Raw genomic sequence first — 26,121 nt, 5'->3', positions numbered from 1 at the left:
CGCCCCGGAGCCCGCCCTGCCCCGGGGTGGCCGTGCCCGCGGGCTCTGTGGCTCGGTGGTTTGTGGAAGTGGTAGTTTGATTAAAGAGCGGTTCCTGACAGGTGGCTCTGCCGTGGCCTGGAATAGGGGATGTGCGAGGGGATTCCTCCCTGGGAGGGTGGGCACAGCCGTGGCTGCCCCAGGATCCCTGGCAGTGCCCAAGGCCAGGCTGGATGGGCGCTGGAACAGCCTGGCACAGTGGGAGGTGTCCCTGCCCACGACCTTCCAGGTCCCATCCAACCTGAGCCATTCCCTGACTCCACAAGGCAGCCCTTAGAAAGAAGAAAACATTTAATACTTTCATTCAGAGATACAAGTCAAGAATTGTGGGTCATCATTTTTCCCCCTAAAAACCAGGAGAAACCATTAAAAAAAAAAAAAAAACAAAACAAAACCAAAAACAAAAACAAAACCCAAAACTAGACCTAGCGAGGTCCCCCAGCTGACAGAACGCATTTCAATTTCAATCCACCTGAGCGGGAGCCAGCGTCCCCCAGCGGGGAGGGGACAGCGGGAAGGGCCCCCAGGGCTCCGGTCCCATGGGCTCCCTGCCCTGCTGGGAGCAGGGGGGGCTGCCCTGTGCCCCCCCCGGGGCCGGGGTCACTGCTGGGGGGGGGTCAGACACACGTGGACATGCACGGACCAAATCCTTACAGAGAACGGGGCAGGAGCAGTAGGGACAGGGACAGGGACAGGGACAGGGGTGCTGCAGGGACAGGGGTGCTGCAGCACAGCCCTGCACAGCTGGGGCTCACAGAGCTGCAGGACAGGGGTGCTGCAGCACAGCCCTGCACAGCTGGGGCTCACAGCAGGGCCCATCCCAGCCCCACGAGGGGCAGCACCCACTTTTGCAGCAAGAGAAACCACAGGGCCCAGCACACGCTGCCCTGCAGCCCCCCATGCCCACCCCGTGCCCACCCCGTGCCCGCGCCCAGGCCAGGGAAAGCACAGCAGAGGGAGAAGGGCTGGCAGAGGTGCCACTGAGATGAACCATCCCTTCTCCCAGCAATGCAGGGGCAGAGCAGTTGCAGGGAGGGTGGCTGGGGGTGCAGGGAAGGCACCTGAGGGCCAGGTGAGCTCCAGCCACAGCCACAGGAGGGATTCCCAGGAAGGGCAGAGGAGCCACAAGCTCTGTCCCATCACACAGATACCCTGGGCTGTGGCCCAGTTCCTCCCCTTCCAGGTGATCCTGCAGGTGGGACTGCCTTGGGAGAGTGTGGAGCAGGAAAAGCCTGAGGTCCATGAAAAAAACATGGGCAGAAGGAGCAGCCCCCCATCATGGGGTTGAGCTCAGTGGGGAGGGGGCCAGGCAGGCAGGGGACATCCCTGCTGTCCCTGCAGGGTGGGCAGGGATGGCTCTGAGCCCCAGGGATGGCTCCAAAGCCCAGGCAGGGCTCAGCTCCTGCCCTGCAGGGCTGTGTTAGTGTTCTCTGGCTGTTTTAGTGTTGCTGTTCCCCAGCTCCCCTCCCCTGATCCCTCTGGGATTTGTGGGGACAGGGGCGGTGTTGGCTGGGGCAGGAGGGTGGGACTGGGGCTGCCCTGCCCTGGGGCCATCCCTGTGCCAGGACACATCCTGGCTGTGCCACTGGGGTCACCTCTGTGCCCAGGACACATCCTGGCTGTGCCACTGGGGTCACCTCTGTGCCCAGGACACATCCTGGCTGTGCCCCCTGTGCCCAGGACACATCCTGGCTGTGCCACTGAGGTCACCTCTGTGCCCAGGACACATCCTGGCTGTGCCCCCTGTGCCCAGAACACATCCTGGCTGTGCCACTGAGGTCACCTCTGTGCCCAGGACACATCCTGGCTGTGCCCCCTGTGCCCAGAACACATCCTGGCTGTGCCCCCTGTGCCCAGGACACATCCTGGCTGTGCCACTGGGGTCACCTCTGTGCCCAGGACACATCCTGGCTGTGCCACTGGGGTCACCTCTGTGCCCAGGACACATCCTGGCTGTGCCCCCTGTGCCAGGACACATCCTGGCTGTGCCACTGGGGTCACCTCTGTGCCCAGGACACATCCTGGCTGTGCCACTGAGGTCACCTCTGTGCCCAGGACACATCCTGGCTATGCCCCCTGTGCCCAGGACACATCCTGGCTGTGCCCCCTGTGCCCAGGACACATCCTGGCTGTGCCACTGAGGTCACCTCTGTGCCCAGAACACATCCTGGCTGTGCCACTTGTGCCCAGGACACATCCTGGCTGTGCCCCCTGTGCCAGGACACATCCTGGCTGTGCTCCCTGCCTCACCCACGCGCTGGACCCACAGGGAAGATGGGAATGGACAGGGACAGGGACAGGGACAGGGCAGTGCCAGCAGCACGGCCGGGGCTGGGGGCGCACAAAGTACCGAAGTTCAAGCACCAGAAGGACAAAAAAAAAAAAAAAAAAAAAAAAAGAAAAAAAAAAGGACCAAAAAAAAAGAAAATAACCAAATTGACAGGGGGAAGGGGCCGTGGGACCCTTCTGGTTTGTTCCCTGGTAGCGCCTGGCCCCGAGGGGAGGCGGGAGGCGGGGCTGGGGCTGGAATGGAGCTCGGGACGCTCGGGGGCAGCGGCGCCGTCTCACTGAGGTAGCGGGACCAGCACTTCCACGTAGTTGAGCGGGAAGAAGCCGGACTGGCCGTGGATCATCCCCTCGTACCAGTTCTCGTCGATCTGGTTCGTCAGGGTGATGATGTCGCCCTCCTTGAAGCCCAGCTCGCCGTCGTTCTCGGGCTCGAAGTCGTAGAGGGCTTTGCAGCAGGGCTGGTCCAGGGGGGCTGCGGGGACAGTGGGGACACGTCAGCAGGAGCCTACGGTGCCCTGGCACACCGGGCACTCTGCCACGGGCTCTGCACCCAGCCGGGACCGGCAGGGATGGCTCCAGTGCCCCTCACTGCTCCTGCAGGCCCCACACTGCCTCCAGAGCCAAGGGCTGCTCCTGAATCCCAACCTCACAGGGATCACAGACGAGCTGAGAGCTCAGAGCCTGCCCTGGAGCTCGGTGGTGACATTGGACATGAAGTGGGACTCTGATGGGATCACCCCACACCTGAGGGGGACAGCACAGCAGCTGCCTCCCTGGCCACAGGGCTCCAAATCCACGAGCAGCCCCTCAAAAGTCAGGAGAAGCCCAAAATCTCATCCCCCAGCTCAGCTCCACGAGTTAAGCATCACCTTTAGGCTGCAAAGGGATTTTCTGTGGGATTTCCTGCTGCTCGCTCTGTGCGCTGGCATTTTGGGGCTCAGCTTTGGAGCTGGGAGAATCCCAGTGGGAAGGGACGGAGCTAAGAGAGACCTGCAGGACCCCCCAGCCCTCCCCACTGTGCTGGGGCTGTCCCAGCCAGGGCAAGGGAATGGCAGCAAGGGCACATCCCTGGCACTGTCCCAGGCCAGGCTGGACAGGGCTTGGGGCAGCCTGGGACACTGCAAGGTGTCCCTGCCCATGGAATGAGATGGTCTTGAAGGTCCCTCCCAGCCCAAACCATTCCATGATTCCAGGACCCACAGCAGGGAGGGCCCAGCATGGGAAGAGCACTCAGAAATCACCACAAGCAGCAGCCAGACATTGATGGCCTTGAGAGAACTCCCCAAAGCACCAGGCTGGCCCCACCACCACGGCCCTGCTCCAGGCTCCTGCCCAGCACAGCAGCTCCAAGCCCCAGCATCCCAGGGTGCTGCAGGAGGAACCACAGACCCCACATCACCCCACAGACTCCGTGAGCTGAGGCTCTGCCTCCTCCCTCCAGCCTTCCACAGGGACATGGGGAGCAGGATGGGAGAGATCCAGGCTGGGTGCTTGTGAGAACAGGGAAATCCTTGAGGTGTCTGATGTCTCTGGGAAAGCACCTGATCCCTGGGGACCAGGACATGCCTGGTGCTGATCCCTGGGAATCAGGACATGTCTGGGTGCTGATCCCTGGGGACCTGGACATGCCTGGTGTTGATCCCTGGGGACCAGGACATGCCTGGTGCTGATCCCTGGGGACCAGGACATGCCTGGTGCTGATCCCTGGGAATCAGGACATGCCTGGGTGGGTGCTAATCCCAGGGGAGCAGGACATGCCTGGTGTTGATCCCTGAGGACCAGGACATACCTGGTGTTGATCCCAGGGGACCAGGACATGCCTGGTGTTGATCCCAGGGGATCAGGACATGCCTGGGTGCTGATCCCTGAGGACCAGGACATACCTGGTGTTGATCCCAGGGGACCAGGACATGTCTGGGAGCTGATTCCAGGGGATCAGGACATGCCTGGTGTTGATCCCTGGGGACCAGGACATGCCTGGGTGCTGATCCCAGGGGACCAGGACATGTCTGGGTGCTGATCCCAGGGGAGCAGGACATGCCTGGTGTTGATCCCAGGGGATCAGGACATGCCTGGGTGCTGGGAGCTGCTGCAGCTCCTCCGGGCGAGCCAGGTCCCATTTTTGGAGGTGCAAAACCCCCAAAAAATCCGCCTGGGGCATGGCTGGGTTAATTCAGGGCTCAGCTCAGGCTCAGCACAGAGGGATGAGCAGCTCCAAGGAGCAGCAGCAGCAGGGAGGAGCAGCCAGGGGGGGACACACAGGGAGCAGTGCAGAGGGAGGAAACTCACGGATACTCCTGACGGAGGCCCGGGACGGCTTGTCCGACCGGAAAGAGGTGGAAGCTGCTTCCAAACAAAAGAGAGACATGCTTAAACCACGGGAGACAGGGACAGGCAGGGCCCACAGGGGTCTGTCAGCAGCAACAGCAGGGCCCCCATGCTGTTAGGAACCCACCAGGATCAGGGAGGGAGGGAGGGAGGCAGCGGGAGGGAAGACAAGGAGGGAGGGAGGAATGGAGGCTTCGCTTTCCTGTCTGGCACTGACAGCGAGAGGCCCAGGCTGGAGACCCCTCTGGCACATCCCCAAAGCCAACACAGCAAAGGCTCCTGGGTCCCAGGAGAAAAGAGCCCCATCTGGAGGCATTCCTGACGTTTTCCAGAGCCACAGGCTCGTGCGGGAGCCTCCAGCACAGCAGGAACATCCCGTGCAGGCAGAGCAGCCGCCCTCCTTCCCTGGGAGGCTGCTCCAGAGGCACCAGGCAACACCTGGGACAAGGTTACCTGAGGCTTTGGGGGTGGGGGTGCAGGAGAAGCCCCCGTTGGACTGGTCAGGCTCCCTGAAGTCGTAGGTCTCCCTGGGCTTGGGTTTGTATTCCCTCTTGGGACGGGAGGAGGCCTCCCTCATCCTGGGACAGGGGAAGGAAAAGAGGCTCAGTGCAATGAGGAGTGGAACAACATGGTGTTCATCCTCCTGGGGGCTGCACAGGGCAGGAAGGGCTTTGGAGACTGGGATTTGCACAAGCCCCCGTGCTGGAGCCTTTGGAAGGTGGGATTTCCTCGGGGTTTGGGATCTGCCCTTGGACAGGGCCCACGCATGCCGGGTTTTGCTGGGGAATGCTCAGGAATTCGGGCCAGCAGAGGACACTCGTGCTGTAGTTTGGAAGCTCAGACTTGGCAGGGTCCTCCCAGCTCCTCCCAACTCAGGGCAGGCACGGGATCCACTCTGCAGCTGCTCCCAGGAGGGAAGAGCAGCACTGCCAGAGGCTGAGGAAGGAGAGGTGGGACGAACCCTCCTCAGCCAGGGTCTGGGCTGGATCAAACACCCAACTAAATCCAAATCCCACCTGGAACAGCCAAAGGAATTGGCTTTATCAAGGCCAGCTTGGACAGGGCTCAGAGCAACCTGGGCTGGTGAAGGTGTCCCTGCTCTGTGAGCCCCAAGGTCCCTTCCCATCCCACCCCTGTGGGATTCTGTGATTCCAGGGGGGCTCAGGGGATTCCACGGGGACTCACCTGCGCTTGAGCTTCTCGGCCAGCTCGTCCAGGATCTGCACGGCCTGCCTGTGGTAATCCAGCTGGGCATCCACCAGGGCTGACAGCTGGCTCACCTGCTCGATCTGGGCAACAGCAGGCTGGCATCAGCACCTGCCCACAGCTGCACAGCCCTGCACAGCCCTGGGGCAGCTGTGGGCAGCCCAGGAGGAGCTCTGGGATTGCCAGGACAGAGCCCATTCCTGCCACTCTGGCTTTGCCAGCTGGGAAATCCCTCCCAAACCCTTCCCAGATGGGTTACCTCCCTAAATGATGCCCCAGCACCCCAAGAGGAGCCTGTTTGGTGCCAGGCAGAGCTGGGTCAGGGGTTGAGCAAAGCTCTGTGCTGTCAGCTCTGTGCTTTCCCGGAGCAGAACCACACTCGGGAGAAGTGGAAACTGGTGTGCAATCAGTGCCTCCCTCAGGAGATGCCACCCCAGGGACACAAGAAGGCCCCAGCTGTGCCCTCCCACACTCACATCTGTCTCCAGGAGGTTGTGCATGCTGGTCTCTGCCACTTCCTTGGACTCCTCAAACTTCTCCATGGCCTGGCGCAGCTCCTCGTCGGGGATCTTGCCCTGCCGCTTCTTCTTGTAGTCGAAGTCCAGGCGCCTCCCCTCCAGCTTCTTGAGGTGGTGCTGGGGAGGATGGAGAGAGCAGGGAAGAGGGAGAAGCCACAGGCTTGGGAGGGCAGCTCCAGTTACAGGCTGAGTTCACTGGTGTCAGAAACCTGATCTCCTGGGGCTCCCACCTTTGCTCCAGGTGGGACAGAGGCCCTGGGGTGTGATGGGGGAATGATTCCAGACCCTTTCCATTGAGGAACAATTCCAGAGCCTTTCCATTCCAGGTCTGCTCCCCACAGAAGCTTTTTGGGAGGGTGAAGAGCTCTGCTGCTCCTCTCAGCTCCCCAGGAGCTGCAGGGATCTCTGGACAGCAGGAATGGGGGGTGTCTGGGCACTGCACTCCTGGATCTTAGGGCAGGGATGCTTAAAGCAGCCCCATGGAAGTGGGTACAGACAGGCACTGAGGTAACTTGGTGGTTATTTCAGCCAGGACAGCAGTGACAGTGAAGACTCCCTCAGGAATTGGAGGTTGGGATGGATCCTGTTACAGGGCCTGCACTTGTCTGTGTGCAGCACTGGGAGCTGCTGAGCTCCCTGTTCTCCCAGGGAGACCCCAGAGGGCTCCTTGGCATGCTGAGTAGATTCCTGAGAGGAGCTTGCTCCGAGCTTGGAGCCCAAATTGATCCCATGTGGAAGCTCCCAGCACTGGGAGCCCAATTCAGCAAGCCCAGAAGGAGTGCTGGGATGTATTCCCACGGCACCATCAAACATGGCAAATGGAGAACCATTGCAAGCTGCATGCAGCCTTTTGGGCTGCTCAGGAGGGGCAGGGAGGAAATTCCAGAGAGTCTGGAGGGATAAAACACACACAGAGTGCAGGCAATTCCTGGCAGCCCCTGCTCCCAGCACTGCAGAGCAGCAGCCAAAGAGAGAGCAGGGAGATGAGGGCAGAGCAGAGCACAGGGGGGGTTACCTGGATCTCCTTCAGGTCCTTGTCACACAGGTTCTGCAGGGGATCAATGAAGTTCTGTTTGACCTCGATGTCCAGCGAGTCCTTCACCTCCGCCAGGCGCTTCATGGACTCGCCGGCGTCCAGGAGCGCGTCCCCTGCAGGGACAGGGACAGGGACAGGGACAGGGGATCAAACACAGCCCAGCCCAGGGACCTGCCTCACATCCCCGCCTTCTCCCTTCTCGTGTGTCCCACAATCCTGGCGTGCTTTGGCTTGGAAGGACCCTAGAGCCCATCCAGTGCCACCTTCAGCCATCCCAGGTTGCTCCAAGCTGGCCTGGGGCAGCCCCAGAGCTCAGTGTCACTCACTGAAACCTGTTCAGTGCCATCCTTTCCTCAGGCTCTGGCCACTCTGGCACTTAAGCCAGGCAGGCTTGCAGCAAAGCATAATCAGTGCTGGCTTTTTAGTGCAGAGGAAACACTTAGAGATGAAATGATTCCTGTGCAGCTTTGGCAAAACAACAATTGCAGCAGAGCATGAACACGGGAAAATACAGGAGTGAGAGAGAGGGTCAAGGGAAAACATCTCTCCACTGTCCAGCTGGAAAAATCAATAGACCAGAAGTGTTCTTTCAATTGTAGTAACTCTGAATAACCTGGAAGGGAGGGATGGAGTCCTCAGTGCTGCTTTAAGGAGGCCATCAAGGAAATAGAGTTTGCTGTGCTCTCCTGAAAGCTTCCTTGCCTCGCTCTCCTCAGTCCCTGTGAGCCAGGACTGATGCAGAGCTCTGAGCTGGCCAGGGAGGATCTCCAAAACCCTCTGTCAGTTCCAAGAGCAGCCAGAGGTTTTTAATTTTCCTGAGGCAAGGCAGCTCCTCCCTGGCCTGGCAGGGCCAGCTGTGCTGCCAGGGGGCCATCACGTGCCTGGCCCGGGTTCCAGGGGATTAAAACTGATGTCACCAAAAGGCTTCACCCCCTCCTCCCTGCCAGCCACACGTGGCTCCAAGGAACAGCCAGAAGATTTCTTGGCTTCAGCCTCCCTATGGAACCACAGCAAGGTTTGGGCTGGAAGGGATCCTTCAGAGCTGTGTGAAACTCCCAGTCTTGCTCTGTCCCGTTCCTGCTTCGCTGCTCAGCTCAGAGGGAAGTTTTTATTTTATACAAATTTATCTCAGTGTTTAATAAGAAAGTGGATTGGCATCCAGGATACCTGGGATCACAGAATGATTTGGGATGGAATGGAAGGAGCTTAAAGCCCATCCACTCCCACCTTCCACTGTCCCAGGTTGCTCCAGCCTGGCCTTGGGCACTTCCAGGGATCCAGGGGCAGCTGCAGCTGCTCTGGGTACCCTGTGCCAGGGCCTCACCCTCCTCACAGGCAGGAATTCTTCCCAATATCCCATCTAAACCTCCCCTCTTTCCCTTGCAATCTCCTCCCTCTGGAAGTTTCTGAACCCCTCTAAGCCCCACGCACAGTTCAGTGCCACAAAGTTCACCCAAACCCTCCCAGAATTCAGAGTGCCAGCTCAGCAGTGAACCAGCAGCCTGCCCCACTCCCCCCCTAGGCCCAGGGGGCACTCACCAAAGTTGGAATCCTCTCCCAGCTCCTTCCCATAGCGGATCATGCACTCCCCCAGCAGCCCCTCGGACTGGGGGTAGCCGGGGTTCTTCACCTGCCCGCGGATCTTGGACATGGTGTTGAGCATGGTGAGCTTGGCTCTGGAAGCTGCCACACAAACACCTCAGCCTCTGCCCCCTCTGCATTCCCTGCAGCCCTCAGCAGGTTTGTTCCCCCCCCTGCTACACCCAAAGCCAAGAGGCTCCACTGTCTCCATCCCCCAGGAACATCCCTCGGTTCTTTTCCGAGACACAAAGCAAAAATAATTCCCCACTGCTTGGTTAGGGAAAGCCAAAGGAGCTTCCCCAGCCCTCCCAGGTCCCTGGAGTGCTCTCTGGAGCAGCTGGCTGGAAGGATGCAGGGCTGACAGAGCCAGCCACCCCTTCCCAGCCCAGGAACACCACTTTTCCTGGACATTCTGAGAAAAAAGGGTCCCCTTAGGGCCCCTCTGAGTCTGAGGCAAAAGCTGCATCTGGATTCAGGGCAAGAGGGGTACCCTGCTCCAAACCTGGAGCAAAAGGGATCTCCCTGAGCTCCCTCTTTCCCTGGGAAGGGGCCAGGGCAGGTGCAGGCCCTCACCTGGGTTGGGCTGGAGGTACTCAATGGTTCTGGTCAGGACTTCTGTGACAGCCTTGCTGGTCACGTCCACTTTCTGCAGGAGAGACAAGAGCCCAGTGAGGGTCAGCTCAGGGATTCAGCCAATCCCACAGGAGCCACGGGGTGATTTGGGGGATTCCTCTGCTTCCCCACTCACCTTTTCCATCTCCTTGAAGTCATCATCTAACTTGGTCCCTTCGGCCCCTCCGACCTTCTCGCTGACCAGCTGTGGGAAAGGAAAGGGAGGAGGATCAGGCACTGATTGACCCTTCCCACCTCAAGGAGCAATTCCCTGGGACAGAATGGGAACAGGGAGGGTCCACACAGCTCCTGCAAGAGAAAGGAGGCAGCAGGAACTGCCCAAAGCCCCTCAAAAATACCCCACCAAACCCCCAAACATCCCCGAGCACCCAAAGCTTGGCTCAGCCAGGATGTTCCTCACCCACCAGGAGCTCCAGAGCTCCCTAAATCCCAGCCCACGGCTCCAACTCCAACGCCTGCTGGAAAAAACAAGCAGCACAAACGTCTCTCAGCTCCGTTTGGAGCCAAGGAACTCGGTTTCACACACAGCAAAATCCAAGTAAACAGGGAATGAACACACTCAGCTCCCAGCAGGCAGCACAGGAGAGCCTGGGGGGAGAGCACAGCCACCACTCTGAACTGCTGGAGCAGCTGGGGATCAGGGACAGGGGCTGGAATTGTCAGAGGAGACGTTTGACAGGCTGGGAAGTCAGGGCTCATTGCATGGGAAGGCTCAGCAGCCTCTTGAGGGGATCCCTCAGCCCAAGAACAGCCCCAGCCCCTGACCCGCAGCATTCCCTGCCCAGGGGTGACCAATGCCCCCCAAAACCCCCCCAAAGTGTCCTTCTGTCCATCCTCTGCAGCCCAGGCAGGGAAATGTTCCCTTGCCAGCCCCTGCACTGCCTGGGGAGGCAGGACAAATTGGGGAATTGGCCAAAACTGGAGCCGTGGAATGGCTGAGGTCCATCACTGAGCCTGACCACGTTCACCTGCAACCCACGTCCCCAGGTGCCACATCTGTGTGATTTCTGGGCACCTCCAGGCATGGGGACTCCAGCACTGCTCTGTGCAGCTGTGCCAATGCCTGGCCACCCTTTCCATGAACAGATTTCCCCTGATTTCCAACCTAAACCTTCCCTGGTGCAATGTGAGGCCGTTTCCTCTTGTCCTGCTGCTCCCTGGGAGCAGAGCCCGACCCCACCTGGCTCCACCCTCCTGTCAGGGAGCAATCTGTGATTATTTTGCTCCAAACAACAGCAAATTCCCCATCCAGACATCCAAAGTGGTCTGGGAAACCTGGCACTGGCTGCCAGGGCTCCAGGCCTGCCCCGGGGCATTGCCAGGATTCCTCCTGTTTGTGCTGAAAACTCCAGATCTGAAGGAACAATCGGGTTTGTTTACTCCAACATCAAATATTTGATTTTTATCGAGGCTTTCTTCCTCTGGAACACTCCTGCTCCCGTGAGGATACAAAATGGGGCTGGATGTTTTCTGAGGAAGAGGGGGAGGGATGATTTAGGGAATTGTCCAGGTTCAGAAGCACCTGGAGACACCAAAGCAGCCACAGGGAAGGGAAGGGAAGGGAAGGGAAGGGAAGGGAAGGGAAGGGAAGGGAAGGGAAGGGAAGGGAAGGGAAGGGAAGGGAAGGGAAGGGAAGGGAAGGGAAGGGAAGGGAAGGGAAGGGAAGGGAAGGGAAGGGAAGGGAAGGGGAAGGGGAAAAAGAGAAAGGAAAACTGTCTTTGTTAACCCAGCTCTGGGTTTCACTCTTTACTTGAACCCTCTGGTAAGGGACAGAGGACACAGCCAGAGCGACCAGGCTGGGCAATCTCTGCTCCCATTCCCTGCTCTCAATCCCCAATCCCTGCTCCCATTCTCTGCTCTCATTCCCTGCTCCCCATTCCCTGCTCTCAATCCCTGCTCTCATTCCCTGCTCCCCATTCCCTGCTCCCCAATCCCTGCTCTCAATCCCTGCTCCCCATTCCCTGCTCTCAATCCCTGCTCCCCATTCCCTGCTCCCTGCCATGCCCAGCCCTCAGAATCAGCTCCAGGGGATCCCATCACCCCCAGGTGCCCCAGAACCCCTCTGAGTGTGATTTCCTGCCTTCCTTGGCTGCCTGCTCCACGCCCCAGCCCCGAGCTGGGCAGGCACGCTTCTCCCTCGAGCCTGGAAAAGGTGCCAGGAGCAGCTGCCAGGCCTGCCAGGACAGGCTCAGCAGGGCACAGCTCCGCCCCAGCTGCCACCCCTGTCCCCTGCCAGGAATCCACCACAGCCAGAACGGGATCCCTTGCACTGAGGTCACAGCCCTGGCAGCCTGCACTGCTCCCCAACACACCTGGGAAGGGTGCAGCCACCCCAAGCAGTTCCAATCCCGCTTTTCAGCCTGGATTTGTGGCCTGGGAAGCTGTAAATAACCCCTGGCAGGACTCTGCTCTGAGGGGCCTGCGTGCCAGGCTGGCAGAACCCATCACCACAGTGATTCTGGAGGCTCCACACCCTCTGGAGAGCCCAGAGAAGCGAAGGAAGCAAAACCCCCTCATTTCCAGACTAATTTAATCCTCCTTTTGACGTCCAAGAAATGCTGCTGCTGCCCTGCTGGGAGGGAATAATGAGATTGAGGTTCTCTCCCTGCTGGCTCTAATTAAACTGGGAGGAGTCAGCGTGGGAGGAAAGGAGGAGGGACCCCATCCCCACACCCCCAAACCCACCAGGAAGGGAGAGAAACCAACACAGACCCCCCAGACATGAGCCTGGATGAGCTTCTTGTTTAACCTGGGGAGCCTCAGCACACTCAGGGAGGCGAATGGAATGGAAAAGGAAAAGGAAAAGGAAAAGGAAAAGGAAAAGGAAAAGGAAAAGGAAAAGGAAAAGGAAAAGGAAAAGGAAAAGGAAAAGGAAAAGGAAAAGGAAAAGGAAAAGAAAGGTTTATCCATCCATTGCCCGGCCTAAGGAAGGCAGCTGGAGGAATGCTGGTGCTGCAGATTCCAGCAGCCCTTCCCCCAGCAAGCAGCTATGGGGCTTTTTGGAGGATGTGCTGACGATTTTTCTGCATTTTGATTTCCTGAGCAGCCAGGAGAAGGTTTGGGTTCCATCCCTGCTCCCCCCAGCTGGGATCTCACCTCTCCTGAAGCCAGACTGGGAAAGGATGAGGGCAGACATGGGAATGGTTAAAAAACAAAACCAAACCAAACCAAACATTCCCTGGGAGTGGAAGAGCAGAACAAGTCTGGCCTCCCTGGTCTGTGGATGGGAAACCTCCAAGGGGTTCACCCTGGGAGCAGTGAGAGCTGGAGCCTTTGGCCAAACACCTCCCAGAGCAAATATTGGCCCAGGGCGCTGCAGCTGGCACTGGGCAGACACAATCTGCTCCTGCTTGGCTGCTCCTGGCAGGGATTTCACCTGGAATTCCACAACTGAGCTGAGGGCTGGGGCAGCCAGCTGAGAGCCAGGAGCTGCCACCCCTCACTTCAGCAAAATGTCACAGCCCCAGTGTGCTCAGACAGCTCCAGCCTGGGATGGGAGCACTGCCTCAGCATTCCTGGGAGCTCAGCACCCAGCCAGGCTCATCCTCAGGAGAGCTCATCCACAGGGACTGGACACGGCCCCTGTCCAGCCAAGGATGCTCCAGCCACACTGCACAGCTTTGTTTTGGAGCTCGGGGGGGATTCCTGCAGATTCCTTCAGATTCCATGGCAGATTCCTGCAGATTCCATGGCAGATTCCTTCAGATTCCATGGCAGATTCCTGCAGATTCCTTCAGATTCCATGGCAGATTCCATGGCAGATTCCATGGCAGATTCCTGCAGATTCCATGGCAGATTCCTGCAGATTCCATGGCAGATTCCTGCAGATTCCTTCAGATTCTTTGGCAGATTCCTTCAGATTCCATGGCAGATTCCTTCAGATTCCTTGGCAGATTCCTTCAGATTCTTTGGCAGATTCCTTGGCAGGGCTCATCCAGAGGGATTGGAGATGGGCCCTGTCCAGCCAAGGATGCTCCAGCCTCACTGCACAGCTTTGTTTTGGAGCTCAGGGGGGGATTCCATGGCAGATTCCTTCAGATTCCTTCAGATTCCACGGCAGATTCCTTGGCGGGTCTCATCCACAGGGATTGGCCACAGCCCCTCTCCACAGCTTTGTTCTGCAGCTCACAGGGGATTCCTGCAGATTCCTTGGCAGGGCCGTGGGAATGGGAACAATCCCGACCTCCCCTTGTGCGGGGGAAGATGTCAGGAATGAAAGAACCATTGTTGGAAAGAGCCAGGGTGGCCAGGGGAGAGGCAGGAATGGTGTGTGTGCATGGCAAAGGGCAAGGAGGGATGTACAGGGACTCTCCTGGCAGCTGGGCTGGGGTGTGCTGGGCTAAATCCAGGAGCAGGGAGGATCAGGAGAGATTCTGGGAGCAGAGCAGGGCAGTCCCAGCTGGGGAGGTGGGAAATAAAAGGTGATTTTTGGGCTGCACCATCAGCAAAATCCCTGATTAAACCTGGGAAGGTGGCAGCAGCCAAAGAGTTCCTGGAAAGCTGGAGAAGGGCAGATTCCAGCACATCCACCCTGCAGGTCTCATCTGCCCAGCCCATGGATGAGGGAGCACAAGTCTCTGTTACTCTGCTAATCACCAGCTTCCCCACGGGATTTCACAGATTTTGATATTTTGCTCTCCAGCCTTTAAATATTTTAAAACGGAAAATTATCCCTAATTCCCTCAGCCTCAGACAGGCAAAACACACCAAGAGAAACCCAAAAATCAGGGTTTTTTTTTTAAACTCACTTTCTTTTTTCCATCGCAGTCAGCCCTATTTATAACACATCAAACATTTGCCATCCTTGCAATCAAAACAGTTCCCTACAGTCGACTGAAAACCTCATTCCTGCAGACTCTGGGGTATCAAAGCCTTCCTCTTCCTCCCCTCCACCCTCCCAACAGCGAGTTCCCCTCAAGAAATACAAAAACAAACCCAGAGATGAGCAAACAGAGGAGCAGCTCTACCCTGGCTGCCTTCATCCCAGCCCAGGGCAGAAAGCCAGCCCACAAACCCAGGGAAAAAGGGGTGGGAATGTTCTGAACCCCCAAAGTTTGGCACAGGAGAAGGAGTGAAGAGAGCCAGGGTTAAATGGGATTGCTGGTGCCCAGTTTCATTTGTGGGATGCTCCATGGAAGCTAAATGAGCAGGGTGTGACTCCCTGGCATCCAGCTTCATTCTGGGTCATCCCCATCATCCCGCAGAGCCACGGTGACCCTGCCCAGCCCCGCGTGTGTGTGAGGGCTTGGGAGCACAGCAAAGGCCTTCAGCCACCCAGCCAGTGGGGCTGGGCAGTGGCAGGGCTGGAAAGGTCCCAAAACCTCCTGGAAAAACTCACCAGCCTGGAAAAGCTCTCCTGGAGTGCCCCACACGGCTCCATGGAGCTCCCTGCAGAACCAGCTGGTCCTGGGAGGGTCCTGGGCCATCCTGGGGTCCCAGCCCTGGTGGGATCAGCCTATCCAAGGATCCAAGCTCATCTCAGGATCCCAGCCCTGCTGGGCTCAGCCCATCCCTGGACCAAAGCTGTGCCTATCCCAGGATCCCAGCCCTGGTGGGCTCAGACTATCCCAGGATCCCAGCCCTGGATCCCAGCCCATCCCAGGGTCCCAGCCCTGGTGAGATCAGCCCATCCCAGGATCCAAACCTTGCTGGGCTCAGCCTATCCAAGGATCCCATCCCAGGACCCCAACCCAGGATCCCAGCCCAGGACCCCATCCCAGGATCCCAGCCCTGTCAAGCTCAGCCTGTCCCAGGATCCCAGCCCTGGATCCCAGCCTTACTGGGCTCGGCCTATCCCAGGATCCCAGCCTTGCTGGGCTGTGTCTATTCCAGGATCCCAACCCATCCCAGATCCCATCCCAGGATCCCATCCCAGATCCCATCCCAGGATCCCATCCCGGATCCCATCCCAGATCCCATCCCAGGATCCCATTCCGGATCCCATCCCAGATCCCATCCCTGGATCCCAGCCCAGGATCCCAGCCCAGGATCCCATCCCAGGATCCCATCCCAGGATCCCATCCCTGGATCCCATCCCTGGATCCCATCCCTGGATCCCATCCCTGGATCCCATCCCAGATCCCATCCCTGGATCCCAGCCCAGGATCCCATCCCAGGATCCCATCCCTGGATCCCATCCCTGGATCCCAGCCCCGTGCCTGCCCCAGAGCAGCAGGCAGCCCGGGCTGGGGTGAGCTGGGCACACCCACAGCACAGCTCACCCTGATCTGAGCAACTCCTGACCTACTTTGAGCAGAAGAAAACAGATCCCAGTGTTTGTTGTGCAGAGGAGGGGAGGAACAATTCCCTGCAGCCTTGGGAGAGGGAGGCACACCCCGAGTTCCCAGAGGCTGCCCCATCCCTGGCACTGCCCAAGGCCAGGGCTTGCAGCAGCCTGGCACAGTCCAGGGTGTCCCTGCCACGGCAGGGGGGGGCTCTGTGACCTTCAAGGTCCCTTCCAACCCAAACCACTCTGGGATTTTTCACATCCCCTCCTGGCAAAGCAGAGCAAGAGGAGGAACGGCTGCTCTCAGGCTCCAGCCCCTCTGAGCACACCCTGCTGCTGCCTCCAAGCGTCACCCCCACGGATCTGACCTGCCTGGGGACGCCTGGACACTCCAGCAGCCCCTCCACTGTCTGGTTTTCCACACAAACGGCTCCCAGGGACGTTTCCACCCCATTCCCCAACTCTCAGCCCTCTCCTGCAGCTCCTTCCCTGTGATTTCCCATTCCCACCTTCACGACAGGCCGGTCCTGGCTGAGCCTCGCCCCCAAGAGCTGGGGATGAGCCCCATGACGGGACCAGGGAGTCTCTGCCTTGGCAAGGACTCGTGCCAAGGCACCGGGGGTGCTCGGCTGCCTCCAGACACGTGCTGAGGGAAAACGTGGCTCGGAACACCCCGAGCCTCCCACCCCCCCAGCAGCTGAGCCTGGGATCCCTCCCTCCCTCCCTGCAGCACCGCAGGAATTCCTTGATCTGCAGCAGGAAGGTCAGGCTGGAACAATGAGCAGCTCCTTCCCTTCCCTCTGCAGAGCAGGAAAGGCTTCCCAGTGACCTCGGGCTGTAATCTTATCCCATGGAACGGCCAGGGAAGAGCTGCACGGGCACAGGCAGCTTTCCAGGAGCCACCTGCCAGCCCTCCTCCTCCTCCTCCTCCTCCTCCTCGGGCTCGGGTGACTCATCTCCATCCAGCAGATGGGCTGCAGGAACGAGGACAGCGGGAATTAAAGGCAAACCCGGGATTGCAGCAGCAGCAGCAGCCCCGGGGCCGGGCCAGCCAAGGGCACCGGGAGGATGCTCTGCAATGCAGCTGCTCCTTCCTGGCTCTGGCAATTCAATTCCTGCTCTCCTGGGCTGCAGGGCAGAGCCCAGACCCTGCCTGGGAGCTCCCTGCTCATTGGGGTGATCCCCCAGCTCCTTCTTCCAGCAGGAGACAGAGAAGGGCACAAGCCAAGGTTTCCACAGGAGTGTTGGAATGCCCGTGCTGGAGGCATGGGGGCACCTCCCAGCAGCCTGTTTTCTCCTGTTATTATTTCTCACATGCTCTGAACCAAACCAGACACAATTTCTACTCAGCTGGGGAAAAAAAAATAAAAAAAATCATGGAATTGGGTCAAATTCCAGGGAAAACACAAACCCAGCAGCAGCAGCAGCAGCAGCTCCTCTCTCCCAGCAGCGATCTCCCCTCAGAGGCTTCCAGTGATTTCAGCAATTGAGAGGAAGTTCAGTAAATCGAGGGGAAACATGGAATAGTGGCCTTGCACCCAGACTTCCTGCACAGCCTGGCGCAGGGAATCACAGCCTGGCCCTCCCAAAGCTGCTGAGCCATCGCTCCTGGGCAGCTCCACCCGGCCCCAGCAGCTGGGGCAGCACAGGCTCCTCGCCCTGCAGCCTTGGAGCTGCTCTGGAGCTGCTCCTGAGATGGGATAGGAAAGTGCAAAGCACTAAAAGAGCCTCCCAGGAACGGCAATCCTTGGTTTTTCCCCACCTTTTCCTCCTTTTCAGGAGGAGCACGCAGCAGCCTTGTGCTGCAGTCGGCACCCGCACGCTGCTCTGAGGGATCTCCCAAAAAAACAAGGGGAAAATGAGGGTGTGGACAGCTGTAAATCCCTGGAGAGAACACACCAAGCAGCACAAGGGATCTCTGCTCCCTGTGAAAAGCAGGAGAAACACCTCCCTGAGGTGCTGGGATCACCCAAAGTGAGGATACAGCAGGAGGCAAGTCAGGAGCTGGGAAGGAGCCAGAAAACCTCTGGATTTGCAGGACGATGGCAGCAATCCAGGCTGGGGGGACACACAGAGATGGTGACGCGGCTCTAGAGCCACCAGGGACATCAGAAAAGCTCCAAATCCCCCCAGAGGAAGGCAAAGTCCTGCTCCTGGTGTGGGCTGGGTGGGAGAGCACGTCCCACCCGGGGAGCAGGGCTCACACATCAAAGGGGACACAAGTGGCTGAGGACACTGTAAACACTCGTTTTCCTCGCTCCTTTGAATTCTAGGAAAGGCTCTGTGGCTATCAGAGCACAGCACAGCATCCTAAGGAAAGGGAGAGTGGGAAGGGGCGACCCCAGCACCCCTAAGGCTGCCAGGGTTGGATTAAACTCCTGCATCAGCTCCTCCAGAGCTGCCCCAGGGCCTTCCCCACGTCCCAGGGCTTCTGGAAGCTTCCAGCCCATCCAAGGTGCTGCTGGAGATCTGGTTCTTCCCTGACTGCACACTGAGACTCATTTTGGGATGGTTTAATTGGGATAAAATCCCCCCCAGCACTTGGCATCGCTGTGGCATCACTGTGGCATCACTGTGGCATCACTGTGGCCCTCCTGCCCTGCAGGCACTGCCAGGGGTGGCCCAGAAGTGCTGGGAGATGACATTTGGATGATGTTTTATCCCAGGCAGGCACAAAAGGACAGAGCTTTTGCCCTTTCTACCTCTCCCAGCGCAATCAGGAGGAGCTTTACTGGGACAGGAGCTCCTCCAACATCTGGCACTCTGCATTTGTGCTGCCCCTGCTCCCTCACACTCACAGCAGCAGCAAAAGATGGTTCCTAAACCAGGGAAGAAAATCAGGAATAAAAACCAAAACAACCCAGCACCTTCTCCTGGAGGGATTTGCTTCGGGTGTGGATAATTGTTTACCCTTCTTCTGCCTTTTTCATCATGAAAGTGGGAAAATTAAGTTTAAATGCAGCCAATCCTGGGATGCCAAACCAGATTTGGTCAGGAAAGTGGTTAATAAATTATCACTGGGGAATAAAGTCTGGCCCAGCCAGGGGGTGCAGCCGGGTTTTCAGGCTCTAGTATGAATTATGAAGCATTTTCTCAATTAGGAAAAGCCCTTTAAAAGCTTTAATCATGCAAATTTAACCTTCTGTCTCAAAGACAGAATTTCATTATGGAGATGTTTAACTCATCTTTTTTTTCTCCTTTGGAGCAGAAAAGCAATTTAATTAGTGACAGTACCATGAACTTTATTAATAGCCAGGCATTAGGAGATCCTAAAATTCCCAATGGCTTTAAAAGGGCTGCTTCTATTAATTAGCTATTGGTGGCAATGCTGGGAGGGGGGGTTAAGGCTTTTCTTGGAGGCAGGAGCAACCCAGACTCTGCTGATGGATTCTCCAGGACCTGGGGCACCTCCAGGCACTCCCAGCCCCAAAAGCAGGAGAGGAAGCCCCAGCTCTGAGACTGGGCCAGGACCTTCCTGCCAGAGGAACCTTTCCTGAAAGCCCTGGGATCACTGACTGCAGGGATGGGGCTGAGGGGAACAAGAAATCTGTAAAAAGATATTAATTATCATTTTTGTGAGCCCAGGGAGAGGCCAGGATGGGCTGGATCCTGCACTAGGTCCTGTCACGGAGCAGCTCAGGAAAAGGGAAGCTCTGGGATGCTCTGGGGCTCTCCCAGGGCCACGAGCTGGATCTTTCCCATCTGATGCAGGGAGGGAAGCTGAGACACAGCCATGGCACAGCCCAGAGGGAGCAGATCCACGGGAAAAGGCAGGCTCAGCCTGCTGCCTGCTCCTACTCTGTGCATCACAGCCCAGGCTGGGTGAATCCGTGCAGTCGGGGACGGGGGGGAGCAGGGACAGCAACCTCAGAGTTATGAAACACCCAGGGCTGGGATGTGAACGAGTTCAGCTGGAATTACACAGCCAAAACCATCTGGATTAGGGATTTCTTTCATTTCTGGGCTTTTTCAGGGGCTCTCCATCCTGCCTGGGAGGGATCCAGCGGGATCAGCCCCTCACAGCCCTGCAGGCACCACTTTTGGCACTGGGAGGAGCTGCCTGAGGTTTTCCCACAGAGATGGGGGAGAGGAGGAACAAGGAGGGGAAAAAAAAAAAAAATAAAGTGCTGAAGAAATGAATCAGCTTTTACAAGGCAGGCCAGGCTGCCTGAGCTCATCCCCATCTTGCTCTTTCCCAGGAGGAAAAAGCAAAGCAGTGGCAGGGAAAAGGGGGAGGAAGGATTTCCTTTTGCTCAGGCAGGAAGCATCCCCTGTGCAGGCAGCTGGATAAATCCAGCATTTCACGACGTGGATTCAGCATCCCTGAGTCACAGCTCCTGCCCCGAGCCCAGATTCCCCCAGCTGCAGGCACAGGATAACACTTTCCCTGGCTGACATCAGCCACAGGAAGGGGAGCAAACAGGGCAGGATATGGAGAGCTGCACTTCCCCAGCTCTGCTTTCTGCCTCTGCCTTCCAGGAACCAGAGCTCCTGTTATTGTCTGCAAAAACAACCCTAAAAGGTGGGGGAAAAGCCAATTTATATAAGAAACTCTGCAGAGAAACAATCCTGGAAAAATGAAAGCTGCTTGGTTCTGGGGCAGGATATGGAGAGCTGCACTTCCCCAGCTCTGCTTTCTGTCTCTGCCTTCCAGGAATCAGAGCTCCTGTTATTGTCTGCAAAAACAACCTTAAAAGGTGGGGGGAAAAAGCCAATTTATAGCAAACTCTGCAGAGAAACAATCCTGGAAAAATGAAAGTTGCTTGGTTCTGGGGCTGCTCACTCCAGCAATGATTGACCAGCCAGAGCAGGGACAGAATTTGATGGAAATCAGCCAGGAAAAGGAGAGGGAATCCACAGGAAATCATCCTGGTGTTCCCTTGGATGTGGCACAAGCACCTCTGTGAGTGCCCTGAGGGGATGCCCTGGCACCTCATCCCTGTCTCCAGGAGGTTTGGGGACACTCAGCCTCTGCTCTCCACCTGCCACACGTGGAGTCATGGATGGGCAATGCTGGAAAGGAGCTTTAGGAGCCCTGAGTCCAGCCCAGCACCAGGCTCCCCACTGAGTCCCCAAGGGCCACATCCACACTTCAGGGACGGGGACTCTCATTGCCCTGGGCAGCCTGTTCCACTGCCTGACAAGCTTTTCCATGGAAAAATTTGCATTAATATCAAATTTCAGCCTCACCGAGGCCGCTCCTCCCTCCTGTCCCTCGTTCCCTGGCAGAGCTGCAGGATGCCACCCCAGCAAATCCAGCTTTGCCCCAGCCTCAGGAGCAGGTTAATGTGGAAAGATAAACCCAGGAGAGGCAGGGGAATGCAGCCCAGGTTAATGTTAACACAGCAACATCAGTGCCGTGGGACAGAGGTTGGCAGGAGGCTCCAGGCTGGCAGGAATCAGCAAAAAAAAAAAAATCCCTCAACTTCCCAGTCCAAATTCCCATGTACAGATAAGGAGCTTAGAGGCTGATGCTGCCAAATCCCTCCCACGGGAACTCCCTGCTCCCCTCCTTGCTCACAGGCTGCTCAGGCCCTGGCACAGCTCCCCAGAGATGCTGGGGCTGCCCCATCCCTGCAATCCGCCCTGGGAGTAGGGGGGAATTGAGGCTTTTCTTGGAGGCTGGAGCAACCCAGACCCTCCTGATGGATTCTCCAGGACCTTGGGCACCTCCAAGCACTCCCGGCCCTGCAAGTATCCAAGGCTTGGAGCACTCTGGGGCAGTGCAAGCTTTCCCTGCCCATGGAATGGGATGAGCTTTAAGGTCCCTTCCTGCCCAAACTACCCCAAAGGCACCTCCAAGAGAAAGCCTGCAGAGGCCAATGGGAGCATGGCTGAGTTAGTAGCAAAAAAAAAAAAAAAAAACCCAAAATGAACCAAAAAAAAGAGGAGTTTTTGAAAGGTTCACCTGGGAAAGGGAAGAAAAACCCCACGCGCGAAAGCAGAGCACAAAATCAGCACAGAGGGAACCTGGGCTGAGGAAGGAAGACAGGAAACCCAGGGAGAAGTGAAGGAAACCCCAGTTCAGCAGCACCAAGAGCAATGAATGACCACAAAGGCCAAGAAAAAGGGGAAATGCCCTCCGTGGCAGCTGCAGCTGTCCCTCAGTGTCACACAGGAGCACATCCCCAGCCCACAGCAGCACCTGGAGGGAGCTCCCAGGGCAAGGAAAGCTCTCCCTGCTGGCCCAGGCAGCAAGGGGCTCTTTGTGGCCAAAAATACCCCTGGAAACCCTGGGAGCTGTCATCAAACACAGGGAAACGTGTGTGTGTGTGGCTGCTGAGATTTAATTAGCACTTGCCTTTTCCCCTTCTGGAAAATGGCTCTGGGTGAGGAGGAGGAGGAGGAGGAGGAGTCTGGGCTGTGGCTTGGGCCAGCCCGAGCTCCTGAGGCCGGGCAGGCCTGGCAGGGTTTAGGCTCAGCTCACACAGGCCTTGGGAGCACGTTCATCCAGTTTGGAATGGAGGGCACCTTAATCCCATCCTGTCCCAGCCCTGCCACTGCCCCACCCGGCCTTGGGCACTGAAAGGAGCTGAGCTCTGAGCTCTCCTCCACCCCAAACCCTGCTGGGCTCCAGGGCAGCACCCTCAGCAGCTGTGCTGGGAATCCCAGAGCTCCCACCACAGCTGGGCCCTGGGAAGGGCAGCACAGACCATCCCTGCATTGCCCGTTCCCAGAGAGCTCCAGGTGAGCAGCACAGACCATCCCTGCATCCCAGAGAGCCTCTCCTGTTCCAGGTGAGCAGCACAGACCCATTTCTGCATTCCCTGACCCCAGAGAGCTCCAGGTGAGCAGCACAGACCCATCCCTGCATTCTCCTGTCCCCAGAGAGCTTCTCCATGTCCAGGTGAGCAGCACAGACCCATTTCTGCATTCCCTGACCCCAAAGAGCTCCAGGTGGGCAGCACAGACCAGCCCTGGGTTGCCTGTCCCTAGAGAGCTGCTCTGCTCCAGGTGAGCAGCACAGACCATCCCTGCATCCCCAGAGAGCTCCAGGTGAGCAGCACAGACCCATCCTTGCATTCTCCTGTCCCCAGAGAGCTTCTCCATGTCCAGGTGAGCTGCACAGACCCATTTCTGCATTTCCCCATCCCCAGAGAGCTGCTCCTGCTCCAGGTGAGCTGCACAGACCCATCCCTGCATCCCCTGTATCCCCAGAGAGCTCCAGGTGAGCAGCACAGACCATCCCTGCATCCCTAGAGAGCTCCAGGTGAGCAGCACAGACCCATCCCTGCATCCCCAGAGAGCTCCAGGTGAGCAGCACAGACCCATCCCCTGTCCCCAGAGAGCTCCAGGTGAGCAGCACAGACCATCCCTGCATCCCCAGGGAGCTCCTCCAGGTCCAGGTGAGCAGCACAGACCCATCCCTGCATCCCCAGAGAGCTCCAGGTGAGCAGCACAGACCATTCCTGCATCCCCAGGGAGCTCCTCCATGTCCAGGTGAGCAGCACAGACCATCCCTGCATCCCTGGAGAGCTCCAGGTGAGCAGCACAGACCCATCCCTGCATCTCCTGCCCCTGCTCCTGCTCCAGGTGAGGCAGGAACCCCAGGATCCCCCCAGCCCTGCTGCTGCTCCCACCCCTCAGGATTCCCCAGGAACGCTGTCCTGCCCACTGCCTGGGAGGATTTGCAGGATTTGAGGATTCCCAGCAGTTTGTACGAAACCCAAAAGGTGCAAAGGAAGCTGTCTGCACACCAGAAGGTCCCTGTGAATCCCAGGCTGGATGGAACCTTGGACCAGGCACTTCCCACCCTGTTCCCAGCTCCAAGCTGTTGCTGCTGTTTCTTTCTCCCCCTTCCTCAGGATGTTTCCTCCAGAAACATCTTTATTTTTTTATTTTTTTTATTTTTTTTTAGAGAACAGTTTGCTGCGAACAGGCAGAACCTGTTCTGGACACACTCAGAGCTGCTTCCCATCTGCAGCATTTGCCAGCACGACTCAGATTTATTTTATTTTATTTATTTTCTTTTTTAATCCAGGATACTCCAGGCTCTCTCCTGCGTGTGGGCGCCCGGCTGCCTCACCCAGGGGAGACGTGGGCTTGCAGGAATTACATGGAGGAGCCCCAGGAGCCAAGCCCTGCTCCCCCTGGATCCTGGACAGGGACCCCAAACCCTCTGGGGTCCGTGCAGACCCCGCTCCTGGCTCTGCTTGCCCTCAATTGAGGACAGACGTGGAACAAACGTAACGTTTTAGGAAAGATCTTCCACATGTTGGGCTTTGGCAGCTTCTGATGGCTTGGAGGGAGCCAAAAAAATAACTAATCCTGCTCTCCTTCAGCCAAGGGCTGAGTGGGACCAGAGGGGAGAAAGGGGGGAAAGGGAAGGAAGGGGGAGACAAATAAAATGGCCAAACTGGAACCAGTGAGTTGCAGTTTCCAGTCAGAGCATCCCCAAGTCATGGACACCACTGCAAGGGGTGGCAATTTGCAATTCCTCAAAAAAAAAACTGCTTCATCTGGGGTTCAAAATGATATTTTTGGGCTTAGGAACACGCTAGTCCTGAGTCACCAAGGGGTTTCCACCTCCTGGCACCCAGCACAGCAAAATCCTCCCACAGCGAGCCCCCAGCACGACTTTTCCCCATGGAAGTTGTGGAAAAACACCCAAAACAGCACCCCGGGATGGGTCTGGTGGGAAAGGGGGTGGAGGATGACTTCAGGAATTTGTTCTCTTGCTTTGCTGGGTAAATGAAATGGATTTCGGGGAAACAGAGCCGAGGAGGAAGGCGACACACGCCGCACACAGGGGTGGGATGAGCTGCAAGGGTTTAAATTCAGGGATGGAAAACACCACCCGTGCCAAATTCATCTGGAATTCAAACCAGGGGCAGGAAAGCAGCAGCAGCAGAGGGGGATTTGGGATTCCTGAACCGTTCCCAAAATGCTCTAACAAAAGCTCACGGCTGCGAACAGGAAGCGCTGGGAAGGGGAATTCTGCTCGGGGGGATTGGGGATGGTCTCCCCTCGTTTCGGGAGAGGGAAAGGAGTTCGTGAGCCCTGTGCGGGGCTCATTCCCGCAGGGAATTGCGGAATATGGAATATTCCTGTCCGTGGAACATCCCCTGCACCGCGCCAGGCTGCTCCAGCCCGGCCTTGGGCACCTCCAGGGCGGGGAACCCGAGGGAAGAGCTCCAAGGCCGAACGAGCTCCTCCGTCCTGGCCGCGATTCCCGAACCTCCGGAGCTCCCCAGCCCCGCACGAACCGGGAGCTGCCCGGGGTTACCGGGGCCGCTGCTCCCGGGGCTCCCTCCGCCTCTCCCGGCCGGTTTAGGGCTGGATCCGTCCCGGTTTAGGGCAGGATCCGTCCCGGTTTAGGGCCGGATCTGTCCCGGTTTAGGGAAAGGGAAGCACCCCCGGGATCCCCGCGGTGTCACCGGCCCCGCACCCGCCGCTCCCCCCGGAGCTTCCGTGCCCCGGTCCCACCGGAGAACAGCTCCCCCAAACCGGGCCCTTCCCGGCTGCTGAGCTCCGCTCACGGCCCGCAGCGAGCCCCGGGAGCCTCACCGGGAGATACCGGGGATGCCCGGCGGGCCCAGCTCCGGGATCCCGGCACGGGATAACGGCGGGGAGCGGGCACCGCCGGGGCAGCAGCGGCTTCTCCGAACCGCCAAGGGAACAGCGGCCTCCCCGGAGCCCAACGGCGGCGGGAACGGGCGCGAGGTGCCGGTGTCTCACCTGGGTGGCTTTGTAGAACTGCTTCTTCAGCCCCGCCACCGACATGGTGCCGGTGCCGGTGCCTGGCCCGGTGGCGGCGGGGAGCCGGTGTGCGGGCGGCGGGACCTGCAGCGGGGGCGGCGGGAGCCTCGGGAGCCTCTGGACGCTCCGCCCGTCCCAGCCCGGCCCGTCCCCGCCGCCGCTTCCGCCGCCGCCCGGCCCCGCCCCCCCGGCCGCCACCACCGAGCGGCCCGGCCCGAGCGCCGCCAGCGCAGCGCGCCCCCTGCCGGCCGGGCGGAACCGACTGAGCGGCGAGAGAGTCGTTCTGTCGCGACACGCGGGACTGGCGGTCATATCGGGAGATGGCTGTGATGCAGCCGTGTCTTTCTCCTGAATGATTCTGTGGGGAGCGGACCGCGTGTGCGACACGGGAACAACCGGGCTGGGAGCGCCGCCATAGGGCTAGGGGGAAAAGGGGGCAGCACACACTCCAAATGGAAAACTACTACTCCCAGCATCCCTTGCGACAGCCACTGCGCCTGCGCCTCGCAGCGGCGGGCGCTGATTGGCCGCCGGAGCCGCCGCCATTTCGCGCGTTGGCTCAATGC

The 26,121-nt window shown here is 58.4% G+C and overlaps 1 protein-coding gene across 4 annotated transcripts; it reads right to left on the bottom strand.

Moving 5' to 3' along the window:
- Window positions 1-312: 312 nt before the first annotated feature.
- SH3GL1 (SH3 domain containing GRB2 like 1, endophilin A2) lies at window positions 313-25,698 on the bottom strand. Of its 4 annotated transcripts, none has more exons than XM_063161135.1 (10): window positions 25,535-25,698; window positions 9,746-9,814; window positions 9,571-9,643; window positions 8,956-9,099; window positions 7,396-7,529; window positions 6,339-6,497; window positions 5,842-5,945; window positions 5,110-5,234; window positions 4,618-4,674; window positions 313-2,800 (listed from the first exon to the last, which is right to left on the bottom strand). In XM_063161135.1, the coding sequence occupies exons 1-10, from the start codon at window positions 25,577-25,579 to the stop codon at window positions 2,604-2,606; spliced, it is 1,107 nt and encodes a 368-aa protein (XP_063017205.1). In that variant the 5' UTR covers window positions 25,580-25,698; the 3' UTR covers window positions 313-2,603. The 4 variants fall into 4 exon arrangements, 3 of the variants coding, with proteins under 3 accessions (XP_063017205.1, XP_063017207.1, XP_063017208.1); XM_063161137.1 differs by having other exon boundaries at window positions 4,618-4,671; XR_010028418.1 differs by lacking the exon at window positions 313-2,800 and adding an exon at window positions 2,807-4,117 and having other exon boundaries at window positions 4,212-4,674.
- Between the last annotated feature and the right edge of the window lie 423 nt (window positions 25,699-26,121).

The sequence above is a fragment of the Melospiza melodia genome, chromosome 7 (assembly GCF_035770615.1).
Source record: "Melospiza melodia melodia isolate bMelMel2 chromosome 7, bMelMel2.pri, whole genome shotgun sequence".
Taxonomy (NCBI): Eukaryota; Metazoa; Chordata; class Aves; order Passeriformes; family Passerellidae; genus Melospiza; species Melospiza melodia.
Note: the sequence above shows the minus strand (reverse complement) of the source record. Positions and strands in the feature narration are given on the sequence as shown.